Consider the following 24,660-nt stretch of genomic DNA (forward strand, 5'->3'; position numbering starts at 1 on the left):
GGACCAGCATTATTGCAGCTTGTAAGTTCTGCATTAATTGTTTGCTCTCTATCAAGGTGTGCAACTCTTCCTTGAAGTCAAAGGAAAATGAGCGTCACAGCTTTTTTCAGAGAAAGGAAGACCTTTTTTCATCAGGCTACTACCTGAAAGGAAATGTGTTTTACATTTTAGATACTAGTAAAGAACAGTACACACATCTGAACTAGAAGCTACTGTAAGTCAGTGTGAAAACTTGCCTTCTAAGGATTTCTAAAATGTAGTGAAACGTTTTTGAGCGTGGAAAAGTAGCTTGCCTTGTGGTTCCAAGTTTTCTAATTCCTCTGAGTGCTTTTTGCAGGAATTCCTGCTCACCTGGTAAGTCTGCTCTGAGAGATAGAAGGGAGCTGACCATTATGGAGGTGGCACAGAGAGAGAGAGATGCTGAATGCTGATCATCTCCACCTCAAGGGTGAGCTGGAGCTGCTTGGCAAGTCTAGAGGGGGAAACTACCACCAGGTTGTGAGCCTGTTGCCTGTTTATTTTTTCCAGATGTGACCGATGAATTTGGACTGAATTCATCCGCTTCAGAGTGGCTGCAATCATGTTTTCAAGAAGCTCATTCTTAAGGAATAAATATATTACTTAAGTTTACTCCTGAGTGATTTGCCTTAGCAGCTTATTGCCAAGTAATTTACCTCAGAAGTCATGCTTGCTTCACCACCCTGTATTGCAGAGGCACAACAAACGTATCTGTCTTATTCCAGGAGATCCGTAATCTGTGGGAATTTGTACTCACAAACCTGAGAAGTGCAATTTTCCTTTTGAATTTTTGTTAGTGTTTCCTTTTTGGAGATGCAAACCTTGTTCCAGAATAGTCTGCCTAGGGCCCTTTGCACTCAATAAAGGACTGACTGATTTTTCTTTATGTAGGTGATTGAGAACTGACTTATTGATAAATTCAGAGCTAAGAAATATATACTACTGGACTGTGTTCTTTCTGTAGGAATAGTAAAGTTATTTTGTATATTGATGTAGGTAAAAATTCGCAGTACTGTTGGTTTTTTTTAAAGGGGTGTATAATTGCAGGGGGAAACATTTCCCACATAGATGGCAGAGGAGCTCATTCATATATTATAGCACTGCATATACACATGTAGACGACTAAAAAGTGTGCACACAAAAATAGAAAATATGTATATTTATGGTTGTTTGTAACATGGTGTTATTTCTAATACTGTACACCTGTTTTCCTTACTGTCTCCTCCTGTACATCCTAATTAACAGTAAAAATAATGCTTTCATAGCTTTTTTTTTTTAAATGCTGTCCAAAATTAAACAGCAGTTAAAAGGATAATAATGAAATAATACAAATAGCTTAACTTAGCAGATTCATAGATAATTTCCCTTTTTTTTTTTTTTTATCCTATTCTTCTATTTTCTTGGAGTATCAATGCCCAGGCCATCTGGTTCTGGGAGCAGTGACAACCCTTCAGGCTAACAAATAGAAGCTGAAGCTGCTCAGACTGCTACAGTGGCCACCTCTAACAGATCCATTGTTCTCAGGTGTTAAAATTCCCTAGCATAAGATGAGATTTATTTCATTTCTCATTATCACTAATTTCCATATTGAAGGAAAAAAAAATTAAAGGGGGATGTGGAGGAGAGTGAACACACCCAACAAAAGTAAGTCCAGATCAGAGATAATAAATATTGAAGGAGCACAGACTGGTGCAGCTGCAAACAGCATTTTCATGTTGTGTACTAGTATTTGATTGGTTTGTATTTATATAGAGGTTATTTTTTCTGTATAGTGCTTTGTATCAATTCACCTGTTCTACTTCATTTTAATAAAGAAAAGGTTGGTTAAAGAACTGTGTGATTAAGCACTTGGAGACTATATGGCCAAGATAAGGAACAGAATTGACGTTTTTGCTTGTAAAAAACAAATAAGTAAATGACAAAGAAGAATATCCTTTAATTTGGATGTATGTATTTATTTTAAAATGGATGTAAACTCACTGTGATTTGATTGACTGGAAAATGTCTGTCAGACTGTTTACAAATAAGATCTTTCTTATCCTGAAAATTGTTCCAGACCTCAAAAAAAAAAAAAAAAAGAAGCGATAACAGCAAGATTAGCAATTAATTGATGGCCCTCTTTAAAAGTAGGTTTGTCTGAACTTGTATCGTTGTAAATAATTACTTTTATATCTAATGTGTTACACATGACATTTAGAAAACACTACTGCAAGACAATTCGAGAACAAATTAGACCAGAAGTAAGAAAGAACTGCAGGAAAGACTTTAATCAGCATTTATTATTTAGTCCTGTGTTCTCAGAAAAATTGTATATGTCAAATACAGGCTTTTAATCAAATAATGATTAAAATATTCAGGTCTCACCAATGTAGTTTAGATGCATTGACCCAAATTTCAGGCATCCAAGGGGAAAAGGCTGTAGTTTGTGCAGCTGATAGAAGAGTTCAGTTCCCACCCCCTGCTGTAATTAATTTAGCCAGCAATCCATTGTTTGTTTTTTGTCACTTTTTTTGTTTTCAGAAGTTCCCCATCTGCTGTTCATACTGTGTTTTAAGATAAACAAGACAATCTTTTTCATTTGTCTGTCTTTTTCTTCTCTGTAGCCAGGCCACCTGAACAAATCAATGCTCACAAGGTCCTCAAATAAACACGTCTCTTGGTTTGGGTAACTGAGGTTAACTGGACAGAGGCAAAGGAAACTCATTGCTCTTCATTTTGTCTTCTTTTGTAGTTAATCTTCTGGATTCAAAAACAATTCAAGGGGAGCTGGGCTGGATCTCCTACCCATCACATGGGGTGAGTTCACCAGACTGTGAAATGGAAAAGTGCTGCTACAAACCAATATGCTGTTTAACCATTGTTTCCTCTTCAGAGGACACTGTGCAGTAACGCTGGTTCTTTAGAGTTTCAAAAATAGTCTCTAAACTTGCAGTAGAGAGCTCACATAGCCATGGTGCCTTCTCTTTACAACATACATCACACTCAGTGTAAACTCCAGGAAAAGCTCACTCTTGGTGGAGCAAAATGAAAGCAAGAGGTGCCTTGAAACAACAAAAACAACAAAAAGCTCTCTTTAGGTACTATTGCTTCCTCTACTGTAAAATGTATTCCTAAAAGGTATAATGGGTCTGCTTCATTGTATTATTTGCTAATTTATTCAGATGGAAGTAGCAGAAGGTGAAAAATGTGTGGACATAAGTGGGTGATGTAAGTACTTATTTGGTAACTTTTGTGCTGAATTGTTGCTAAATTGTTCAAGTACTTTTACTTATGACTTAAGATATTATCAAAGAAACGTCTAAATAATGTTCTAGAGGGTTGGTTTGGGGCTTTTTTTTGTTTACCTTGTATCTAGAGCTCGTGAAACTGGACATTCTCTTTGAAGATATAGAGTCTTAGAACATTTGTGCGTTTGAACTAACTCCATCATTTGTACAAAACTTTTGCCAGCAGTCTCTTTTAAAAAAAACCTTATAACTTAATATCGTGCTTATCTCTCTCGTGGTGCTGATATCTGGCCACTCCATAACTTCAAGTCTCTGTGGAATCTGTGTGTGTATTTGTGTGTAGGAACAAGCCATTATTCTCTTCCTACATTCTACTTTACTTTCATTCTACATTCTCCCCTGTTTTGTCACTTGTGCCCACCCTTAAAGTCCTCTATGGCAGCCTTATTTTAGTTTTCCACCTTTAGGATGACAACTCCTCTAAGTTTTCATGCATCTCTGTCTGCCTGTGTCTTCCACCCAATGAGTAAACCTCTCTTAGAGAGTACCGCCTCTTCTAAATCCTTGGGGAAAACTGTCACTAGTCAAGAATCCAACAACTGTCCTTTTTACAAGCCAACCATGTTGGCGTTGGTAGGTATTTGCTCATTGGTTTGTCTGCAGGGTTAAGAACATGCAGATTTTGGGCTTTTTTTTGCTTTGGTCATCTCTTAATTCACCTTTTTGCTTTTACAGAGATTGATGTTAACAGTACCTTTGCATCTCTGCCTTGTGGGATTCAGTGGTTAATACTGAGGTTGTGCCTTCTTGATATTATGTATTATGCAGGTGTTTAGCAGTGTTTAAGATGAAGGTTTGGTTTATTTTTTGAGTTTACACATGGACCTCTTTCTGTGTCTCTCAATAAAATTGTTCCATTCTCGTGGGGAAGAAGTGGGAAGAGGGTTCATGTTTCTTTCCAGGGGCTTTTCCTGCCGACTTTTCCCAATAAGAAACCTCTCTAAACAGGATGTCCAAGAAGGAACTCTCCAGCAATTTCTGGCTCATCAGGGTTTTTTTGTTTTGTTTTGTCTTCACTTCTATTTTTTCTTGTTTCCTTTTTTTTTTTATTTCTTGCAAAGCCTTCCCCCCCCCTTTTCTCTCCCAGCTGCCATGCCCCCTCCTCTGCTTTACTCTTCTGCTCTGCTCAGCTCCTTGCAGCTGTGCAGATCTGCTGCTCCCCTCCCTGCAGCTGTGTCTCTCTTGCCTTGAATGCCTAAAGCAGTTGGTAGGGAATGATGCAGGATATCTTGGGGGCTATAAGAAAAACAGATGTGCTGCATTACCCCACCAAAAAGGGCCCCCAGATCTGTCAAAGCAATTTTTTTTTAGCTCCTGCAAGTCTTTTGTCAGGTAAATCCAGCACAAGTTGTTTGTGTGTAGCTGTACATGTTGTTCCTGTTTACTGCAATATCCATGGATATTGAAGCCAGAGTAAATCATGGAATTGTACTGATCTTCTTACAAGTTAAGGAAATTCTTAGTTAAAAAATGCCTAGTAGTAAATTAATATAGGTCATATGCTGTCACTGTTTTTGTAAAAGAACTGAGTCTCTAAACTGTAGTCTTCAAAATACTGTGAAATTTTAAGCTTACATATTGAAATATAAATGTAAAGCATAGAAATAGTAATGTTTATCCTGTCCAAATTGGCATTTTGCTCTGAAATGGTGACAACTTGAACATTGTGTGAAAGGGACGCCTTCTTTCTACAGCCCTTTATTTATAGTCAATTAATTAAACCTGGTAAATATGGCTGTGTCTGTCTCAGAGCTAACTAAAATATGAACTTAAACTTCAGTGGAAAAACATTATAATAAAGATGTCACATGATATTGAAAGATTGCTAATAGCATGGTGGTGATTTACAAGGTAAAGCTAATAGAGCTGCACTTGAGGCTGTGACTCACAAATGAGAATATTGGTGTTGTGCCAGTTCCTCTCAAACATGCAGCAGTGTTCTCATAAATGTCTGTATAGCAAGGCTGGTGAGTGACAGAATTTTAAAAAAATAATTTAGCTGAAGTGTTTATTAAACCTCTTACTAGGTTAATAATTTTATCCTATCAATACATGCTATTAATTTATTTCTGGCAAAATGACTCAAATTGATTGGTTGTCATTTTCAGCATTCAAGGGTTCTTCTTTATTCTTTTAAGTCAGCCTCAACATGGGCATATATAATAACAGCTTTCCAGAAATTCCTGAATATTCATGTTAAGATTTGTAGCTCATTTGTATTCAAAAGTTTCTGTATCCCACATAAGTTTCTGTATCCCACATAAGAACCCTGTGTTTTAGACTGTGGTTAGTAGTATCACCCTGTAAGAATGTGATCTCTCCTTGAACCATCCCACACAGCCACAGCCTTGGCCTCAGTAACACTGATCTGGTCAAGCTCATTCAAACCCCTCAGTACAAAGCATCAGCTCCTCTAGATAACAAGGCAACAGAATTAAAAAATATAATAGTAGGTTTTGTTGACTGGCAGCAGCCACAAGGCCTCTATCCTGTCCTACCATCCCCAGCACCTGCCTAGGCAACCTTTTTGTAATGCCAATCAGTCAAATACCAGCTCCATTTCTATAGGTTTCATTAAAGGGGGAAGAAAGAACTACTTAGTGTGTGCCGAGCATATTATTGATATGCTGATTAAGCATAACGCAAATGATCATTAACCGTAATTCCCATAAATTACAGCACAGATGGGGGGGTTGGGAGGATAAAGCAAGTCACTTTAATAATGTACAATGGAAACGTGATGGATAATTCATACAGGGCAGAAAGAGTACAGTCTAAATCCTGCTCTGCATATTTATGTGAGGAGGTGTATTGGTTTCAGTACTGTTTTTTAGTAGGAAAGATGTGTCTGACTCCTTCTCCACATTCTTTGGGAAGTGAAAGAAAACCCAAAGCATTTGTGATGTAATGTAATATATAATATAAAGTATGTAACATTAAAAAGTACATTTGTGACAAATAATCGCAGTCTGTCGTTCTGCAGTCACCCAACTTGTGACCCAGTCTTTACATGTTTATTAGTCAAATTTATGGACTTGAAATTTTGTGGCACTTTTTTTTACGTAGTCAATAGAAAAGTAAAAGAGAAATTATGCTTATCTTGTTTTGTTTGTAGCTAGAGAAGAGAATGCTCTGGCATTTTTTTACTGTCATGTAATAGATAATTGTTAAAAAAGAAACCAAACCAGTAAAAAAAACCCCTAACCAAAACAATACCAACCCTAACACAAAAATACGCAACCACAACGTGTTCAGTACATGACCAAAGTTAGTAAACTGCAGGCGAAATTTAAGACACTGATTGGGAAATAAAGATACTGTCTTTGATCTCAACAGTTTTTTATCTCTAAATTTCTTCAGAAACATCAGATTTCTTTGAGAGCTGGACATACTCAGTACCTTAAACTTTTGGATGTGTACTTGAGCTGCTGACTGTACACTGAAGTACTTTGAAATCTGGTGTGAATAACTTTGTTTTATCTCAGTGGTCCCCCTGATAATGATGATTATGATGATGATTTTGGTAATGGAAACTGATTCATAAGGATTAGAGGAGAGAAGGATAAGATTCCCTGCTCCTGTAATAGTTTGTGCAGTGCTAGGAAGGCTAGAACCCTCCATGACTGAGATTAATGAGAGTTTTTCCATCAACCAAAATTGGGTTAGAATCAAAAAAATTCAAGTGAAAGTGAGAAAAATGCCTCCTTTCTTATATTTCAAAAGCCTGAAAGTAGTTTGTTACATTAGACTCTGTTACTGCCTACCCAGGATACTGGCAGTCTCCTTGGCTTCATTTGTTCTGGTTTCAGTAGTTGGATAATGTGTGGCACTGTAGAAATTTTTGGGTCTTTTTTTGTGGGATGTCACGGACACAGTGACTGCAGAAGTGTCTGACTTAAATAAGCTTTTGGATATCCCTTGTGACTAAATGAAGGTAGAGGAAAACTTGTGCAGTGTTGTATCCTGGCTCTGATTAAGGTGCCCTCAAATAAATGACATTCAAGAATCAGTCACTCGGGCCACTGTGAATGGAAAGTTTCTCTGTTTGAATAGAAGACATTTTGAAGATTAAATAAGTATTTCCATGAGTGGTGGAAATAATGAGGTTTGTTTTCCTGCACCTTTGTGTCTTGCTGTTAATTGCATCCTGTGATGGAAGGTTTCGTATTTTTTTCGGTAGGTCAATGCCAATGGGTTTCCTACTGTCCTGCTTCAGTCTTGCCCTCTGGGCACACACAAAGGTTTTCTTGCCTGCACGTGCCTCATATTTTCACACCACTGCAGGATCTTAGGACAGCTGAGCTGTCAAAAAAATGTAGAACTGGCCAACAAATACAAAAATTTTTGTAACACCTATATTTAGTTTTCTTTTGATGCTGACTGACATCTCAGTCTGTGTTCATTTTTTGGCTGACACCAAACTTGTCAGCTTCTAAGCGGTGCTGTATTGAAAGAGGGCAGTGTTACTGAAATCAGTGTGGTTGTGAAAATGAGTTTCAAAGTAAAGCAAATGATATCAAACGATTGGCACGAGCCAAAAGAATGAAACTGAAAGGTATCTTTGTAAAATAAAATTAAGCCCTTGCTTTAAAAATGAAAACAAGCACGTTGTGCTATTATATACTTTCTTTTTCCTATTCATTAGTAGTGGAATTTTCTTAGTACTTCTTAAAACAATGTGTTCTGTTTAAATCAAGATTTATCTATGTTTTGCCTGAGCTCTGGTCTCCTTAACTTCATGTGTTTTCTACTGTCGCCCCGCCTTTCACAACTTGTGTATCAAGTCTGAAATGCAAGCACAGACTATTTTGACAATGGAAAGTCAAACGAACCACTTGGGATTCTGGTTTTGTGAATCATAGACTTTGTTTCATCTTATACTGAGTGGCTGATTGGGAAAGTAAATTTTTTTGTTAATATATTCTTTTTTATTCACTGCAGTATATGCTTTTGAGGCACACAAAAAGTATTTTTGTTTCACTTTATTCTCCTTTTTTTCAAAATAATGAAAGAGATGATGTTGAAAAAAGAGCACTTTTACTAAAGCTTTCCTAAGTTTTTCCCCTTCACCTTCAGTTTTCTGTAATCAAGCACGTGCTGTTTCTCATTGTTTCGACTTTTTGTTTTCTTCCTACAATAATGAAACTATTTGAATGTATTACTGTAAAGTGAATGATTTTGCTTTGGAGAGAGACATTTAAAAATCTGCCTAATTTTTGAACTAAAATTTCTTCATTCACACTCAGAGCCTTGAATCAGAATGCAGTGGTGGTTTCTTCAATCAGTGGGTGCCGCTTTTATACAAAATCTGAACAAAAAAATTTATTTGTACTGTACTTTTCCCCCCTCTTTCTGATAAGCATTACTTCAAGCTATGAGATAAAAAGGTTACGCATATTACTTCAGAATTTTATGTATGCCTGGTCTTGTGAGGAATTATTACCAGAAAGAAATGTCTTTTTAAAATGTCATATTCTTAAGATGTGTTCTTTTGATAATTGTAGTCTGTATTGCATTCAGTTAAAAAATCAATGTGATCATAACAGTACTGTTTTGATACATTTTTAAAACAACTTTTAACTTGATCTAAAGTAAATACTGTGTTAGTTTCTATTCAGTGGTGATTTTGAAGGGAGGGAGAAAGCCTTTCCCCCCTTCCCTTTTTACTGTTACTTCCAATTATGAGATTTCTATTAAAAAATAATTGGAAAAACAAACAAAAAAAAGAGTACAATAAGGGCAATGCCCTTGTACCATATTTTATAATGAAAAATGCAGACAGCCTCCCCATATTTTATTAGCCTCATCAGTCGTTTTATTTACTGGTAATAGGGTTGCTGAAGGTTTGATATCAATTTGCTGTGGTTTCAAAAAAAAAAATTAAAAAAAAAAAGAGAAAAAGAGAGAGCAAGTTTTGGCTTCTATTCCAAGAGTTAAATAAAGATCTTATTTAAAGTTGGAAGTGCAGATACTTCAGCTTCCAATTTTCCTTTTTAACTTTCAAAGCTTAGAAACGACATCATTCTCCTCATGGGCAGAATTTTATTTCTGTCAGCATAAAGACAGGCCATTTGTGAGAAGTTCTCTCAAATGGTCTCATTGCCATGAGGTATTTTTCCTTCTGTAAAGAAACGCTTACTTCATATTTTTATTCTTTTGTGCTGAATTTTTTTGAATAAATCGGAACAGAACAAAGTAAATACAATAGCTGTCATGAAATGCAACATTATTTATCACAGGGGCACACTACAGTCGATTTTAAGATTGTTTTTATAACATCAAGCCCACAAGAAAAGTAACTACAGTCTCCGCTTAAAAAGTGCTCATAAATGTTTTCTCCTGATAGCTTTCCTGTGGGTTGTGTATTATATTTATGGTCTAAATTGTTTTGGTGGGTAGTTCAGTCTAGATATCTGGGGGGGAGGGGGGGGGAAGAAAGAAAATATATCCAATATATTCAGTGTGAAATGATTGTCCGTGCAGGAGAGTATTTTCTACGATGTAAAATTGTGCTTTTAAAAGGCGTCAGTGCACTGATGGCTTTTGCTGAAACAGCGAGACGGAGCATGGTCCAAGGCAGGAGACACACATGTCACTTTATTTCCTCCCTCCCCCAGTCTGAGTTGTTTGTGAAACAGCCTGAGGGCCGTGTTAATTAATTTGCTAATTTTCGCACGCTTTAACTTCTCGGGAGCGATTTGCGAGCCCTCCTGTTCGGCTTCGGAGAACGCGAGGAGCAGGACGGGCAGGAGGAGCGGGGAGAAGCGTCCTGCGCTCCGCGGGTGTCAGGGGGCACAGAGAAAGCGCCTTCCTTGCTCCCACTGTTCCAGGATCCCTTTCCCTCATCGGGATCTCTCTCCGGGGGCTCGGGGCATCCCCAGCCGAGGGGTCGCCCCAGAACACCCGTCGGGTGCCTCGTCGGGGCGGAGCGGACACAGCCCGGGAGCTGCGTTGGAGGAGGAGAGTGCCGGGGGGGCATCACCCACCCCTCTGCTCCCCTCCCATCCTGCTGGGAGCCCTCGCTTGCCGGGAGGGCTATAAGCTCGGTGGGGTGTATAGGACAGCGTTTCGGATAAAGCTCGGCAGGTGGCGATGTTCCTTCGGTGTCCCGCACCTCCCGGCTCCCGCACGGATAGACTTACCACGACCTTCCCCAGCTGCTGTGGGTCCCTTGGGGGGTATGTGCAACCCCAGACCGTAGCAAGCGGCCAGTATTTCTGTTCTTGGTGTCCATGGTTTGGTTTGGAGCAGAAGGTGTTATGGTGAAATGCGTGTCTTGTGTTCATGCTCTGCTTTTAATCAGTGGTTGAGCTCTGTGAAGGATATGCTGGGGTTAAGGGCTCTCTGCACTGCCTGTAGATACTATCTTCTACATAATATGGTGATGAAATCTCCGAGTTCTACTCTGTGACATTTGGCCCTTGCATCTGTGGATTAGTTTTTCCTGCCTAACTGCTATTCCTCGATGTGTGTCTCAGGCTGGAACGTTATTTCCAGCTGTTGGGTTTGCAGAGGCCCCAGAGGATAATTAAGACATGCAGACTGATTGCTGGTTGTCTGTTAGCACGAGTACAAATGGATGAGTGCTGTGCTGCAATGTGGTTTGTGCCTTGTTGCATAAGACAAGTAGGGGCAGTCAACACCATCCTTCCTCGAGAGCCTGACAATTGATTTTAGTTAGACTCCAGGGAGAAAACTGGAATCGCTCTATGGTCTTGTTTTTAAACCAAATAAAAGCCTAACCCCAAAGTGAATCTTTTAAATCTACAGGAAAGTTTCTGTTTACGGTAGCTGAAACTTAGTTCCTAAATTGGATGTCAATGTTTATATGCTGTGCTTTCTGAAAAGAAAAGCTAGGCAAAGGTAGGAATTAATAGCCTATATGGATTGTTTATCTTGGAATGTTACAGGTAGATTTTGACCACTAATCCTTTAATTAGTGCCTCTTTAGACTTCATTGATTTCAACAAAAACATTGTATTGAATTAACCTGTTTCAAGTTAATTCACCCAAAACTTATGACTGACGGGAGAAGGTGACATTGTTAGTGTTGGCTATGAACCAGGCTGCATCAGAACCTACTTTTCACTTGGAATCTTTATTAAAATTTGATCCTGAAACATATCTTAGTTTCAGAGATACAGATTATCAGAGAAATATTAAAAAGGTGTTTAGAAGAGTTACCAGGAGGTCATCTACTCCATCCAACCTCCTGCTCAGGGCAGGACCATTGTTAAGGTTCTGCCAGGTCAACAGCTATGGTTTTGGATGACAGTCTGGGAAGCCTCTGAGCATGGAGATACCTCAGCCCCTCCAAGGCAGCATGTTTCAGTGCCTCACAGGCTCCTGGTGGATAGAATTCTGCCTGAATCTCTCAAGACAGTTTGTGGCTATTTTCTCTTCTTACACCATCTGTTACTGAGAGGGGTTTGTGTTAACTCGCTTTCAAGTTGTTGCAGTCTGTAGTGAGATCATTCCTTAGCTTTTTCTCTTTACAAGACTGAGCAAACCTTGTATCTTTGCATCATATGTATTTGTGCTCTGACTGTCTTGGTACTGAGCAATATTATTAGGTCTGATGCCATACTGGCTTCCTTAACAGGAAGGTTAATGTGGAAAACTTCTACTAGGATGGCAGGAAAAAATCCAAGAATGGGATGAAGTAAGAAAGTTTTATCTGTATAACTGATCTATTGTTTCAGTCTAGAAACAGTTCACAAGCAACACTAATTTATTTTACATTCCTTTTACAACTCAGGAATTTAACAACTACAAGCTAAATGGGTTCTGAAGGGGTTGAGTTTTCTTGAAAAGAGTTGCTAACAGCATAATATGACTTATTTCTCCTAAAAATGAGAAGTCTGGTTCTATACTAGTTTGTGACCCAGAAGGTCTTATAACAGGAGACACATTTATCCAAAATTTAAATGTTTTCAAGGCCTTTTCCAATCTTAAGAACTTTTTCCATTATAGCAAAAACACTTAAGCTTGTATTTTCTGCTCAGAGGAGAGACTTTATTTGTTTAAGATTCAGTAACAGGAGTGCTTTTTGAAATTGACTGTTTTGGAGTTTGTTTAGTTGTTTGTGTTTTTGGTTTTGTTTGGGGTTTTTGCTTGTTTGTGTGGATTTTGTTTGTTAAAAAACCAAACATGTTTCCTGTGGGTGAATAGGACACAAAAAAAGAGAGCTAAGGAAATAATAGCAGCTGAACTGAAGGTGAGAGCTCTGGGTATAATGACATTTAACATGCAAGTCTATGTGGAGAGATGTCAGGTGTGAGGGCAAGTAAACAATCAAGATGAAAATCTACAGAAAGCAACCTGGATTTTAATTGCTTATGAAGCTATTTCTGCTGCCTTCCATCTGAAAGACTTGGAGCTTCTTTCCCACGTGACAGTAGGGAATAAAGATGCCACAACAACTTTCATGTTCCAGAGAAAACACAGGACCCTTTGGCTTCTTTGAGAGGGAGAGAGCTTGGGTTAACTCATGGCTTCCCTGTGACTGACTCCTTTATTCATATTCAAAGACTGATTCAGTGACATTTGTGGCTGTCACCTGTTCAAAACTCTGTCTTCGTGAACCTCTGTAAATACTAGAAGTTCAAGCAAATAGGATTCTCACTTTTCCACTGTTCACTTAATGTTAATGCAAAATTAAAATCCCAACCAGGGCCTCAGAAGTTAATTTTCTTCCTGACTGTGTAGTATGATACATAATGTGCAATGCATTCCATCAAACTTATGGGATGTGTAACCTGGCAAAGCAAACATCGCTACTGGAACTTGAGGGTTTATGTTCCCTGGTATCCTTGTGTTACCTGTTTAACTTTCACTAATATTTTTGTGACACTTTATTAATCAACATAATGTATCCATGATGGTAATTTAATTTTGCTCCAGAACCTGATAATAAATGTTTGAAGTGCAGAGCATTTATAAGGAAGTGTTTTAGCCTGACGAAATGTTTAGAGGAGAAGCTGAGCTGCACTTCTCCTGATGGCACTGTAATTCAGCCGTGTGTATTCAGAAGTAAATGGTTTTCAGATTAGAACATCTTCTTACAATGAAAACATCCAGAGAGTGGATGTTAATCAGAGCAGTAGAAAAGTACTATGTGGATGAAGGACAGGCAGGGGTGGTGAAGTAATGCACAAAATAAGTGTGCAGCCCAGGTGGAAACTTTCCCTCTGCTTTGTGACTGATTTGCCAGAACCAGGGGACTCCTAAATTGCTACGCTCTTGTAGACTTGGAACTAACTGGAGGCATCTGCAGAGTACACATGTGACTAAAGAGAGGTTTTGGAGCACAGAGGATGGGATGTTACCAGTCTGGGAACAAACCCTTTACTGAACATCAGCACGGCCAAATGTTTAATTTCCGTAGTATTTTAAGAGAAAGCCATGCATTGTCTGTCTTGTGCTGTAGCAGAGGGTGAATTTTGGGCTCCCCCACTTCTGACTTCCTGAAAAAATTTGGGTGTTTATTTTAAAATGTTGATAAAGAAAATGCGAGCTGAAACTGAGAGAATAGAGAACATTTTGCAAATAGTAAATATTGTTCTTAGGATTTTAGGGAAGTAACATCTGGCATGCTGCATTTTGAAAATTCAGTTGTTGCATATGACTGCACTAGTGCAATGTCTTGATTTAGAAGGTGGAGGGCAGCATTAAGCTCATAGAGCTAATTTACTAGGTTAAACTGCTATTAATAGAGACACAAAGTGAATGCCCTGCAATTTGTGTTGAATAGGCTGAAATGCAGTGACTTTGAAGACAGAGCAAAGAAAGTAAAGTTTTACTTGACTCAGAGTTGTGTTTTAACATGAAGAATGGCAGGTCTCCATATAGAAGGTGTAAAAGAGTAATCAAATCTGTTATTAAGTATATAATTTGCATTAAGCATATAATTATCTGTGCTTATGTCCTTTTAAAAGCAAAGAGAATTCAACAGTGGAGCAAGGAAGTTTCTGAACTAAAGGTATGACCTTGGACTCTTGTAGGGGCTGATGTACTGGATTATGTCTGCCATCCTATTTTATGTTAAATATAAAATGTATATTTAATTGTTTCTGACATGTTTGGAAGAGACCTTTTTTAAACCATATGCATTTGAAGTGGTGCACGTTAGAGGTATTTACAAACACCAATCAAATGTGATATAGGTTTGTTTAACCTGGTTTAGTAGTTGAGTTAAAGGCAGTGCTGTGACCAAATGTAAACAGGGTTTGGCGTGACCACTTGCAATGTGTTTTATTTAGGAATCAGGTTCATTTAGTAACTAGACCACTGCTTTACTTCTCTGGCTATGCCTGGCTTAGAAAAACTGATTTTAAAGATACACATTCAAATCTTTCTTTTGCATTCTGCAGTAAAACAGAGACTTTTAATTAAAACCTTTCAAGTTTTTTCTTTTGTTTTTCTGTTCAAATTCAGCAAAGGGTATTCATCCAGGAAAGACCTAGGAAATGGACAAGAAGCAATCTGCTTGTAATTTCTGGTTTTGTTTTTTTTTCTCCTTTTTAAATAAAAATATGTTTATAAAACCAAAAAAAGGGAGGAGAAGAGAAAAACAAAACTGCAAGCATTCCATTCAGCTTACCTTTTACTGCTGAATTTCCCTTGTTCACCATTGTAGGAAGAACAGACTGGTTTTCCTGTTTGTGTTTCTTACCAGTGAGTGCTTTGGTGCAGTTGTTTCCTCTTGTTACCTACAGCAAGATTCTACCAACTGTATGGGAGGAGTTTGCAGGATATATGAAAAAAATTACTATAATTTAAAGAAAAAATGTCCATTTACACAGTTACAATATTAGAATTGAATCCTGCCATGTTTAACTTGTTCCATTAGGGAAATAGGTTTTAATAATCCTGATATAAATCCTGAGGGTTTTTTGTCCGTCCCTAATAACTTTTGCAGACTTTCTGATTTCAGCCACATTTAACTGGGGGGAGCCAGGACTCAACCACAAATCTCAAACTTAGTCAGTATGACCCCACAGAGGATGTACATCTCTGTTTTACAGCATAAAGCCCTAGTACATGAATAGAATTAAGAAAAAAAAAGCCTTAGAAATATATATTTATGTTTCAAAGCCGATGTTTGTATTTCTAGCTATTTGAGTCCTTTAGAAAATCTCAAGCATGTGATTCTGTATTTGAAAGAAGCACATTAGGTATGCTCATACTCGCCGTGTTTTCCACTGAAATGTGATTCTGCAGCCTGGTAAAGAATTGCATTGAGTATTAACAGTATTTGAAAATTATGCAAAAGCATCAACTTCTGCAATATCTATTAAAGATACTGAAGACAGGGATCCAGGAGTAAAACATTGGAGGTGAGGGTGGGAAGTAACCAACTGCTTCTTAATATATACATGATGCAAATCCTTTTATCTTACATATGCCAGGTGACAGGGCGATGTTAGGTGGTCTCTTAGAACCCAGACCATAGCTGGCATAGTTACTGAATGCTTTTAACAATGTGCAATAGTTGAAAAGGTTTACGTAGACAAACAGAAGAATAATGTAAAGGATGCCTGGAAGATTTAGACTGATAAATTTCCTAAACTTAATTCTTAACCATAGTCAGAATCCCTTTTATTCCAGCAAGTCTAATTCTGGGCAAGCTGAAGGCTGGACAGAACTCTTGCGTGCAGAGTGTGTTGAAGTTGTTAACCTGCCTATGAACCCATGTTAGTTATAGGAATTGTGTTGCATTTACAAGTAACTAAGAGTAAAAGATGACTTCATATAAGTAATGCCCCTGCACTGAACATAACAAAGAGGCTACTTAATGTAGGGGGATTGTGAGGTTTCTTTTCCTACCTCTGTCATCCTAAATGTGAATAGTGTTTTGTAAGTGTGATGAACCAAAATGAATATAAACTGTTACATTTTGGCACCACATTTTGTGCCGGACATTGAGTGGGAGAAAGTCATGGCTGAAAAGGACAGAGGTTAAGTGAGTGTCTGAGGAGGAATCATTGGTTCAACATGGCTATAAATGCCTTTGTTGTGAAGACAGAATGAATACAGAAGTGCAATTAGTAACCACTGGTGGCTGGTGTGACCAATGTATAGAGAATACTAGGCAACTGGAAAGGTTATGGAATGGCTAATGGCATTATTAAAATGATAATAAAGTAAGAATGCCAAAAGGTCAAAATAAATTATAAAGACATATTTTATTATCTGAGAGAGAATGGACAAACTGAAAAAAAAAAAAAAAAGTGAAAAATCTTAGAAATAACCCAGAATAATTTAATTAATGGAGTTTGCATAAACCCAAAATTAGGTTAAAGAATTGTTTCAATGTCCACAAATCTCTAAAAATGTGTAAAACAAGAATAATGCAAGAAAGACGATACTGTGCTGACACTGGGAATGGTTTAGTATTGGCTTTTTTTGGTGACATTTGGCATTTTGTGCACTGAGAGGATCAGGGATATTGGGGAAAACAGGAGATAACAATATAATAGGCATCTACAGCAAATGTTGTGCAAAAGGAGGTGGAACTAAAGAGAAGAGCCAAAGAGAAGAAATTCAGGAAGGAGAAAAAAGAAGAATGAAAGACACAATCTTTAAAATCCATAACTATGTATGAATAAGCTGTAAACTAAGAAACAAACACACTTGGCTTACGGATTGAATTTTTTTGCCTGTTTTGAAAGTTTACCAGTGGATTTAAACCAGTTGACATTGCTCTGTGTCTTCAAGTCTGTTATTTCTCTGTTGGTCAGCGAAGAGAGTAAATGAAAAACCAACAGCTAAGAGAACTCTGTGCTATTCCAAGACACTTTTTGCTGCTGCAAATTCTTTTTTTTTTCCTTTTCTTTCTCTTTTGTTTTTTTTTTTTTTTTAAGTCTCTTTTCCCCCAGTTCATCAGATATCTAAATGGGTAGCATGAATACAGAATCTTGGATAAAGGTATTACAGTATAAAGCAAATTTCTAATAGTTCTTTGCCTGCAATTTTATGGACACAGTAGAAGTTCTGTGTGGTCTTTTTTTCCTGTGACGGTCACACAAATGCAGGTGGCTTAATAGCCATGGAGACACTGACTCTTGCCTGAAAAAGAAGTTGAAAAACAAAAAAACTCTGCAAAGTTACATACATTTAATACTGTATTTAGCCTTTTCTGTGTATAAACATATTTCATAGCCTTACAGTACATAGTTGTTGTCTGTGAGCTGAATTAGGTCTTGAAAGTTCAAGGTTTTTTTATCATTGAAATCTGACAAAAAATCTTGTCTTTTCATTTAGCAAACAAGTTGGTATTTTTAAAAAAATTTAATTTTAGGAGAATCTTCTAAAATAAACTTACATTTATTGAACTAGAGCTTCTGTTGCTAAGCAGTATGCTAGCATATAAGAGTAGCCAAATGCAATGTATGTCAACTGAGGAAAACACTGTCAAGTCATGGAAATCAGACTTTTATTTTACTGGAAATTAAAAAAGAAAACAAATACAAACCAAAGAAGACTTGCCATTCCCAAAGAAAGCAGTAAATATTAAAAGAATTCAGTTTAATTCAAATGAAGGCTATAGACCAGATCATTGTGTTGATATCAAGTTCTTTATTATTTATGGTACAAGGTGAATATGAAATGAATTTGATAGTAATTGATCTTGTACTGCAATGTATTGAAAACATGCAATGTGATATCTGCCTTCCAGAATTTACATGCTTTCTTATTGCTCTAAAACTAAAGGTTATTCCTTATTACTCTACTTCCTACTTTTTTATTAATATGAAGAGCTGAACATTCTGACCTTGCTCTCCTATTTTGAGCAACTCATTTGGTTTCACTGGCATTGGATGATTTTACCTGTACCACTTTCCTCCAAATCTATCTTCAAGGAATTAAGTCTTCATTAAATGTCTTGCTTCTGAATTATTCATAAAAAATAAGAGTTAATGAGTGATTCCATGTGTAAAAGTTATAACAAGTATGCAGAGTTAAAGTCTAGGTGATAAATCCCCCAATTTTGTCAAGTTTAGAGTCACAGTATTTCTGATCTTGGCAACTTAATTTGAATAGACAGTGAGTGATGTTCCGTATCACAAGCCTGATCAAATCCTGATTTCTGAGACTAAGATATAGTAATGCATCTCAGTATTTCTGGAGGGAAAAGAAGAATTATGGTGACATGTAATATCGACTTAACAGTTCTAGTCTGATTTGATTCCGTGTATTAAAGAATAGTTTTTATTTAGTTTTTGGTCTTACTAAAGGTTTGTGTATGGAACTAGTTTTATTGACCTTTCTGTGAGTTCAAAGCATTCATGATATGTAAGTCATGAGAATAGAATGTGCCTGTGACTGACAGCTAATTTGCAATGAGCTTTTCTGGGTCTGTGGCATAATTTCAATAGCAGCTGTAATCATTGTGGCTGAAGAGTTTGGATGTGTGTGTGCTTTAGTGATTTTTTTTTTCTTTTTCTTTGTTGATTTAAATATTACTATGGATTTTTTGAGGTGCAAATCTGATCTCAATTTTACTACTTTTTGCTATAGCATTAGTATGCTGATTTCAGAGGAACAGCTCTTATAGCCTGTGGTTATATCACTATATTAGCAGAATAAATGTTTATTTTATTGCTTCTGAAATTATATTTTCTTCTGTCATGGTTTGAGAGCCCTAAAATCCAATCCCCTAGTCCAAGCCCCCCTCCCACATCTCAACCCAGTGTGAGATGGGTTTTCCAGACACCACACGAGACTCAAAATGGGGGGAAGGGAATATATTACAATGACTGTACAAATAAATACTACAATACGTTACATACAATCTTAGCTATCTCTACCATGACATAAAAGTATTTACAATGGATCAAATCTCTTCTCCCCTCCAAATAAAAGTCCAGACGGGAAGAAGGAAAAGATCCTTTCCACTCTCAGAGCAGCAGTGTCTCTAAGGCAGCAGGCATCTCTTCTTCTCATGCAGCAGCTGTAGCTGGATCTGTGCCAGTACACACGAGGGGTATCCAAGCCCTCTTGGCCACTCGTCTTCAAGCGAGGGTCTTATCTCCTGTCGGCTGCGTTCACCCAGACACGGTCACCTCACCATGGTCATATCAATGAAGCTCAGAGGTCTTCATGACGGTTCCTATCTTCGGGGGATTCAAGTCCCCTTTGCAGAGCTCTGCTCTGTCTCAAGGTGGCAGGGGGGGCGAAAGCCCTCCTCTGCATTCCTTTGACCATCCCGGTCTAGCTTTCCAGAACGCCTGAGCTTTTCAGCTCCTCTCTGCAGTACATGCTGCATCTTAGGACTTCCAGTCAGTAGGAGTCCATCTTCTCCACTTAGGAGAGGTCACAAAAGGAGTTTGGGGGTTTTGGTTTCAGTTCTTACCCCAAAACTCTGTCTCCCTAGAGCTTAGTTCTGCTCTCTCTGCTGCTGGCTCTCTTTCTCTCGGACAGCTCTGTGTCTTCCTTGGCCGCATGCTGTTTGCTGCTCCTTATCTCTTCTGTCTCTCTGCCACTGTCCGTCCAGTGTTGTTTTTGCTGCCGCTTCTGCTGCTCACGGTGGAGGAAAAAAACTTCCAGCTTCTCAGTCACAGACCTCAGTCCAGTTTAACACTGTTTAAAGTCCCTGCAGCCCCCCAGCCGGGGGCTAGGGGGGCCCAGCCCCCAGTGGGGCTGCTGCTGCTTCTCCTCGTGGCTCTACAACATTGGCTACTTCTTTAACAACTACTACAACTACCTTCTCTTCCAGTCTGCTTGTGATATGTTTATATTTTGCAGAAGCGCTCATTGGCTCAAAACCTCAAGGGTCACCACCCCCTGGGGATTTACCATTTTATAGCTTCAGGTGGAAAACTGTTTTCCCCCTACCACATATTCCCAGACAGTGACTAAATCTAAGTGAGTAAAATTGCAGTAACAACTAGAATCCTAACATAATGAAGATTTGCTGGTGTTTTGATACTAATATATATTAGGCCAATTTTACAAGGTTTGATTATTCTTACAACTAAGAACCATCTTCCCTTTCCTTCCCTTTTTTTTAAAGGCATAGCAGCATAGTTGGTAAGTATTAAATATTGCTATTTCTGAAATGAAATTAGTCATCTTTGTTATTTAGTGATAAATAACAAGAGAAAATTTGTTCATTACATAGTTGCTGTATGTCTCAATGTTTTCTTTGGGGAAAAAAAAAAATAAAAAGAAAGGAGTAAGAAAATGCCAGCCAGGGGCTGGCAAAAACACTACGGGTTTGTTGTGGGGGGTTTTTTTGGGCATGAGAAAGTGAATAGGAAAATAATTTTTAATGAGAAAGTAATTTTCTGTTTCCTGACCATGATTTGTACCAGTTGCTGGAGTATAAAATAAGAGTTAAAATTTAAACAAATGGTAAAAGAAGTGAGGTTACTGAGGTGTGGAGTTCTCACCTGTGGCAGTTTGAGCCACATTAGAAATCCAAAATCCACTTTCCAGGCTTCCCCTACCCCTTCCCACAATTTATCTCAACACCAAAGAGAAAAAACTTTCAGGCAGAGGCTTCTATAGGGGGAAAGGGGAAGTAATATACATTTATTTACACAAATAAATACTATACAAGCTAAAAGCAGCTATATATATATATATATATATATATATTACACTTCTTCCAGTCCCTTCGAAGCTTCTTCCTCAATTAGTCCAGGAAAAGCCTTTTCAGGCTGATAGGTATCCAGTCTCTCGTGGGAGTTTCAGGTTTGGGGAACCTGAAACACTCCCCCCACCAACCTCCAGCTCTTTGCTGAAGTTCTTTTCTCCCTCACGAAGTCCGGGATAGTTCTGAGTCCTTTCTCTTTGGGTCTGTGCCCTTTCTGCTGTGTGATCTCTCTCATCATACCTCGGTTCTGTAGGCTGCTGTAGTTCAGTCAGCTTATCATATGTACACATCCTGGAATGTTGATTCCTCCTCCGAGTTTTCGGATGCCCTCAGTCAAACCTTGGCGGGGCACCCCCCAAGTCTCTCTGGCCCGTCTCCAATTTCACCTGGGTTTTTTTCTCCCTGGCACCGAGCTGCACTCAGCCCGTCCACTTGGCTCTGCTCCAATGCTGAGCCTCTCCTCCACTCACAGTGGAAGGGAAAAAAAAAGCCCCCCTCTACAGCCTAACTGCAAAGGGAGGGGGGAGAAGAGGGCTTGGCTGCAAGGCCTGCCTCTCTCTCTCTCGCTTAGCAGTTGCTTGTGAGTCGCGTCCCTCGCAAACACAGACTCACTCCAATGCTGCCTCCAACCCTGGCTTAGGCAGGGCTGTGGGCCGCAGGGCCCCTCTTGCCCCTGGAGGGGAAAGAAAGAGGCCCTTGCACCCCTTGGCCTTCTCACACCCGCACACACAGCAGACACAGATAGAATTGCCAACAACTTCCGGTGGTTGTGTATATGTGATTTTTCAGCAGCAGTGAACAAGACAAGCGGTGATTGGCCCTCCGGGGAACACTGCCCTGGCACCCAATCACCTCTGGGTTATCACCAGATAAAGGTGATATGGTTTGAAGCTGACTCCCTGCCAAGTCTCCAAACCTCTCCACAAAAACTCCTCCAGCCTCCTGAACCAAGGAAAAAGAAAAAAACCCAAGAGAACTGAAACGAGGGAGAGACAGCTAAAGCAATATATATAAATATATTTACACTTATATTACAGTTATATACAATTGAAATATATGTACAATTTCAAAAGGGAAGGGAAAGGGAAAAAAGGAACACAAACAAAATAAAATATACACGATCAGTAGCCCAAGATCTAGCAACTAAAAGAATTAGCAAAAGAATATCTTACTGCTCTCCTTGGGACAACAAAAAGTCACTCTGGAACGACTGCTGGCAACCTCCGTCTCCCAAGGTTGGCAAGGCCTTACCAGGCCTCGCTCCCCAACAACGACAGACTCAACAGCAGGGAACCTGCACCTCCAAGCCATGGAAGGAAAGAGAGTGAAGGCCTTTCCTCCTTTCTTCTTATAGCCTGGCTTACGTAAAAATCGTAGGGAATACTGGGTAAATCTGGACCCTTCCTTGGTTACAAACTGGTTACCAAGGAAGGCCTAGACCAAACTACCACATCATCTGAGGTTTTAAACTTTGAATTGTGATTTTCTTTTTTTATCATATCATTAAGCATGTCTCAAAAATATAGAGTCTTCATATTTGGAGACCAATAATGTGTGTGACTGTTGGTGCTTTGCTCCCTGTACTTGATTTTCAGGTTTTCTCTAAGGTATTTTTGAGTTGAGAAGTTCTTTAATCTCCTGTTAATGTGACACATTCTAAACTGCAAGTTAGTGTTTTACTGTGGTGGTCTTTGTAAATAGGAAATGGGGTGCCAGTAAAGAGCTTCAGGTAGGAAATTTTGTTGCTTAACTAGTAAACCACTGTTCAAGGAGTGATTATCTGGAATCATTAACTCAGTTTAATAGGGTATTAGACCTACAGTTGCAGAAAAGTTTTGTGAAAACTCTATCATTAGGCCCCTCCAAAGACCTGTCAAAAGTGTAGCTTGCAGCAAAATCCAAGTATTTGAATTTTTGTGACAAATTGTGACCGTTAGTCTGCATTGCATAGAGTGGAATTTGCATAGAGTGGAATACTATGGCACTTGAAAAATAAGTTGCAATTTTCAAAAGACATCATATTTCTTTAGTGGGTGGAAGTGTAGCTGGATTTGACTCAAGAGAGAGTTTCAGTTCAGCAAATACCAGTGTTTGAGTTTGGTGGAATTATCTGAGCAAAAAGTTGAAAAAAGCAGCAAAAATGAAACATTTCAGCAGGTGAGTGGGATCATTTTAGAAAGAATTTTATCATTTAGAAAGCATTTTATCATGGAGGATTGAGGACTGTTGGCCCTTTTTAAATATTTTTAATATAAGACTTTGGGTTCCTCAACAAAACCATATTTAATATTAATTTCTATTTGTACTATATGATCTATAGACCTTGCCCCTGATATGTTTATGGCTGATAACATTTATCAGCTGTAAGAATGAGACATCACAATTTTGAGGTTTAGCATTTTACTTATGTGTATTTGACTTAGAGTGCTTATGCATCTCCTTTCATGGACAAATAAATGTATATCATAAATCAGAGAAAATCAGAAAAAGAATCATCTTTGGTGTTGTACCTTTTATGGCTTTGAGTTTGAGACTCAATTTTCTTCCATTCTTAAATTTTCATGACTCAGATGTGACTTCAGCGTAAAGGCCGAACATGAGCCTCCATAGAATATTTTTGTAGGAACAAAATAGTTACCGTTGTATTTCAATCACATCCATAACTGTTAAAGTTCATATCATTTGAAAAATTTATGGACAGTATATTACAGAGGAGGACTGTAGTGTGATAAGAGAGCACAGGATATTAAAAGAGATTATATATCAAAAAAAAGAGGGAGATTTACTGTACTCAGGAACTGCAGCATGGATGTGGAAAAATGAAAACGGAAAATTAGCTTGCAGATAAAAACCTCCAAACAGTTGAAGGTCAAACACTGACAAATTTTGCATTTGAGTGATAGATGGGCCTTTGTCCCTTTCCCCAGTGTTCTCCTTCTCTCTGTGCTTCCTGCACAGTGGCCAGGAAGGCCGAGATAACTCCCTTAGTCCTCTCCTAAGGCAGCCTGTGGATACCTTTGTGTCTGGGCCATGGTTAACAGAGGCAGCAGTGCAATATACATTTTTCCTGGCATTCCTGAAAAGTGAATTTCAGTCTGTTCTCCTATTATGAAATAAAACAGCTGAGCAGGGGGGGATAATCTGCCTTTTTTTCTTTTAGCACCAGCCAGTCTTTTTCACCCTGAATTATGTGTTTCTCTATGTCTAATCGACACCACAGTTCACAGCATCTCTGAATTTGTTCCACTTTGTCATAGATACCTGATACTTCATTGTCCTGTGGTTTTTAGCCTCCTTGTGCAAATGCAATGAATAGGATTTTATCTTTTTTTTTCCTCTGTAAATACTGATTTACTCAAAGCAGATGTTTTGTGACAAATAATTTGAGGATGTAACGTGGAAGAGACATGAAGTAAAGCTTCTTGAGAGCAGCATTGTCTGGAGAAAAAAGTAGAGGCATCTGGATGAAAAAATAATTCAACAACATTGGTGCCATCCTAGTTGGAAAAACAAATATGTTTATTTTGATGAAATTTACTGACAAATTTATTTAAGGTGACTGTGACATTACAGTGGAGTTTGCATTATAGTTTATTATACTAATTTGTTTTATGGTAAGATTTCATTAGTTTCTAAACAATCTCTAGATGTAATAAAACAAGGGTGAAATGTTTGTAGGTAACTCCCGTACTAAAAATGAGTGCTGTGAGGACTATAAGAAATGGCTCTAGATGAAAAGGAACAGGTGGATCA

The 24,660-nt window shown here is 38.3% G+C and overlaps 1 protein-coding gene across 2 annotated transcripts in view; it reads left to right on the plus strand.

Moving 5' to 3' along the window:
* Nucleotides 1–24,660, plus strand: part of EPHA3 (EPH receptor A3) — a 213,433-nt gene that overhangs the window by 14,027 nt on the left and 174,746 nt on the right. For both annotated transcript variants that reach the window (XM_017821891.1, XM_017821893.1), the window contains exon 2: nt 2,750–2,814. In XM_017821891.1, coding sequence (XP_017677380.1) covers nt 2,750–2,814 — 65 coding nt within the window. The remainder of the gene's footprint in view (nt 1–2,749; nt 2,815–24,660) is intronic.

The sequence above is a fragment of the Lepidothrix coronata genome, unplaced genomic scaffold (assembly GCF_001604755.1).
Source record: "Lepidothrix coronata isolate B3197 unplaced genomic scaffold, Lepidothrix_coronata-1.0 Scaffold93, whole genome shotgun sequence".
Lineage (NCBI taxonomy): Eukaryota > Metazoa > Chordata > Aves > Passeriformes > Pipridae > Lepidothrix > Lepidothrix coronata.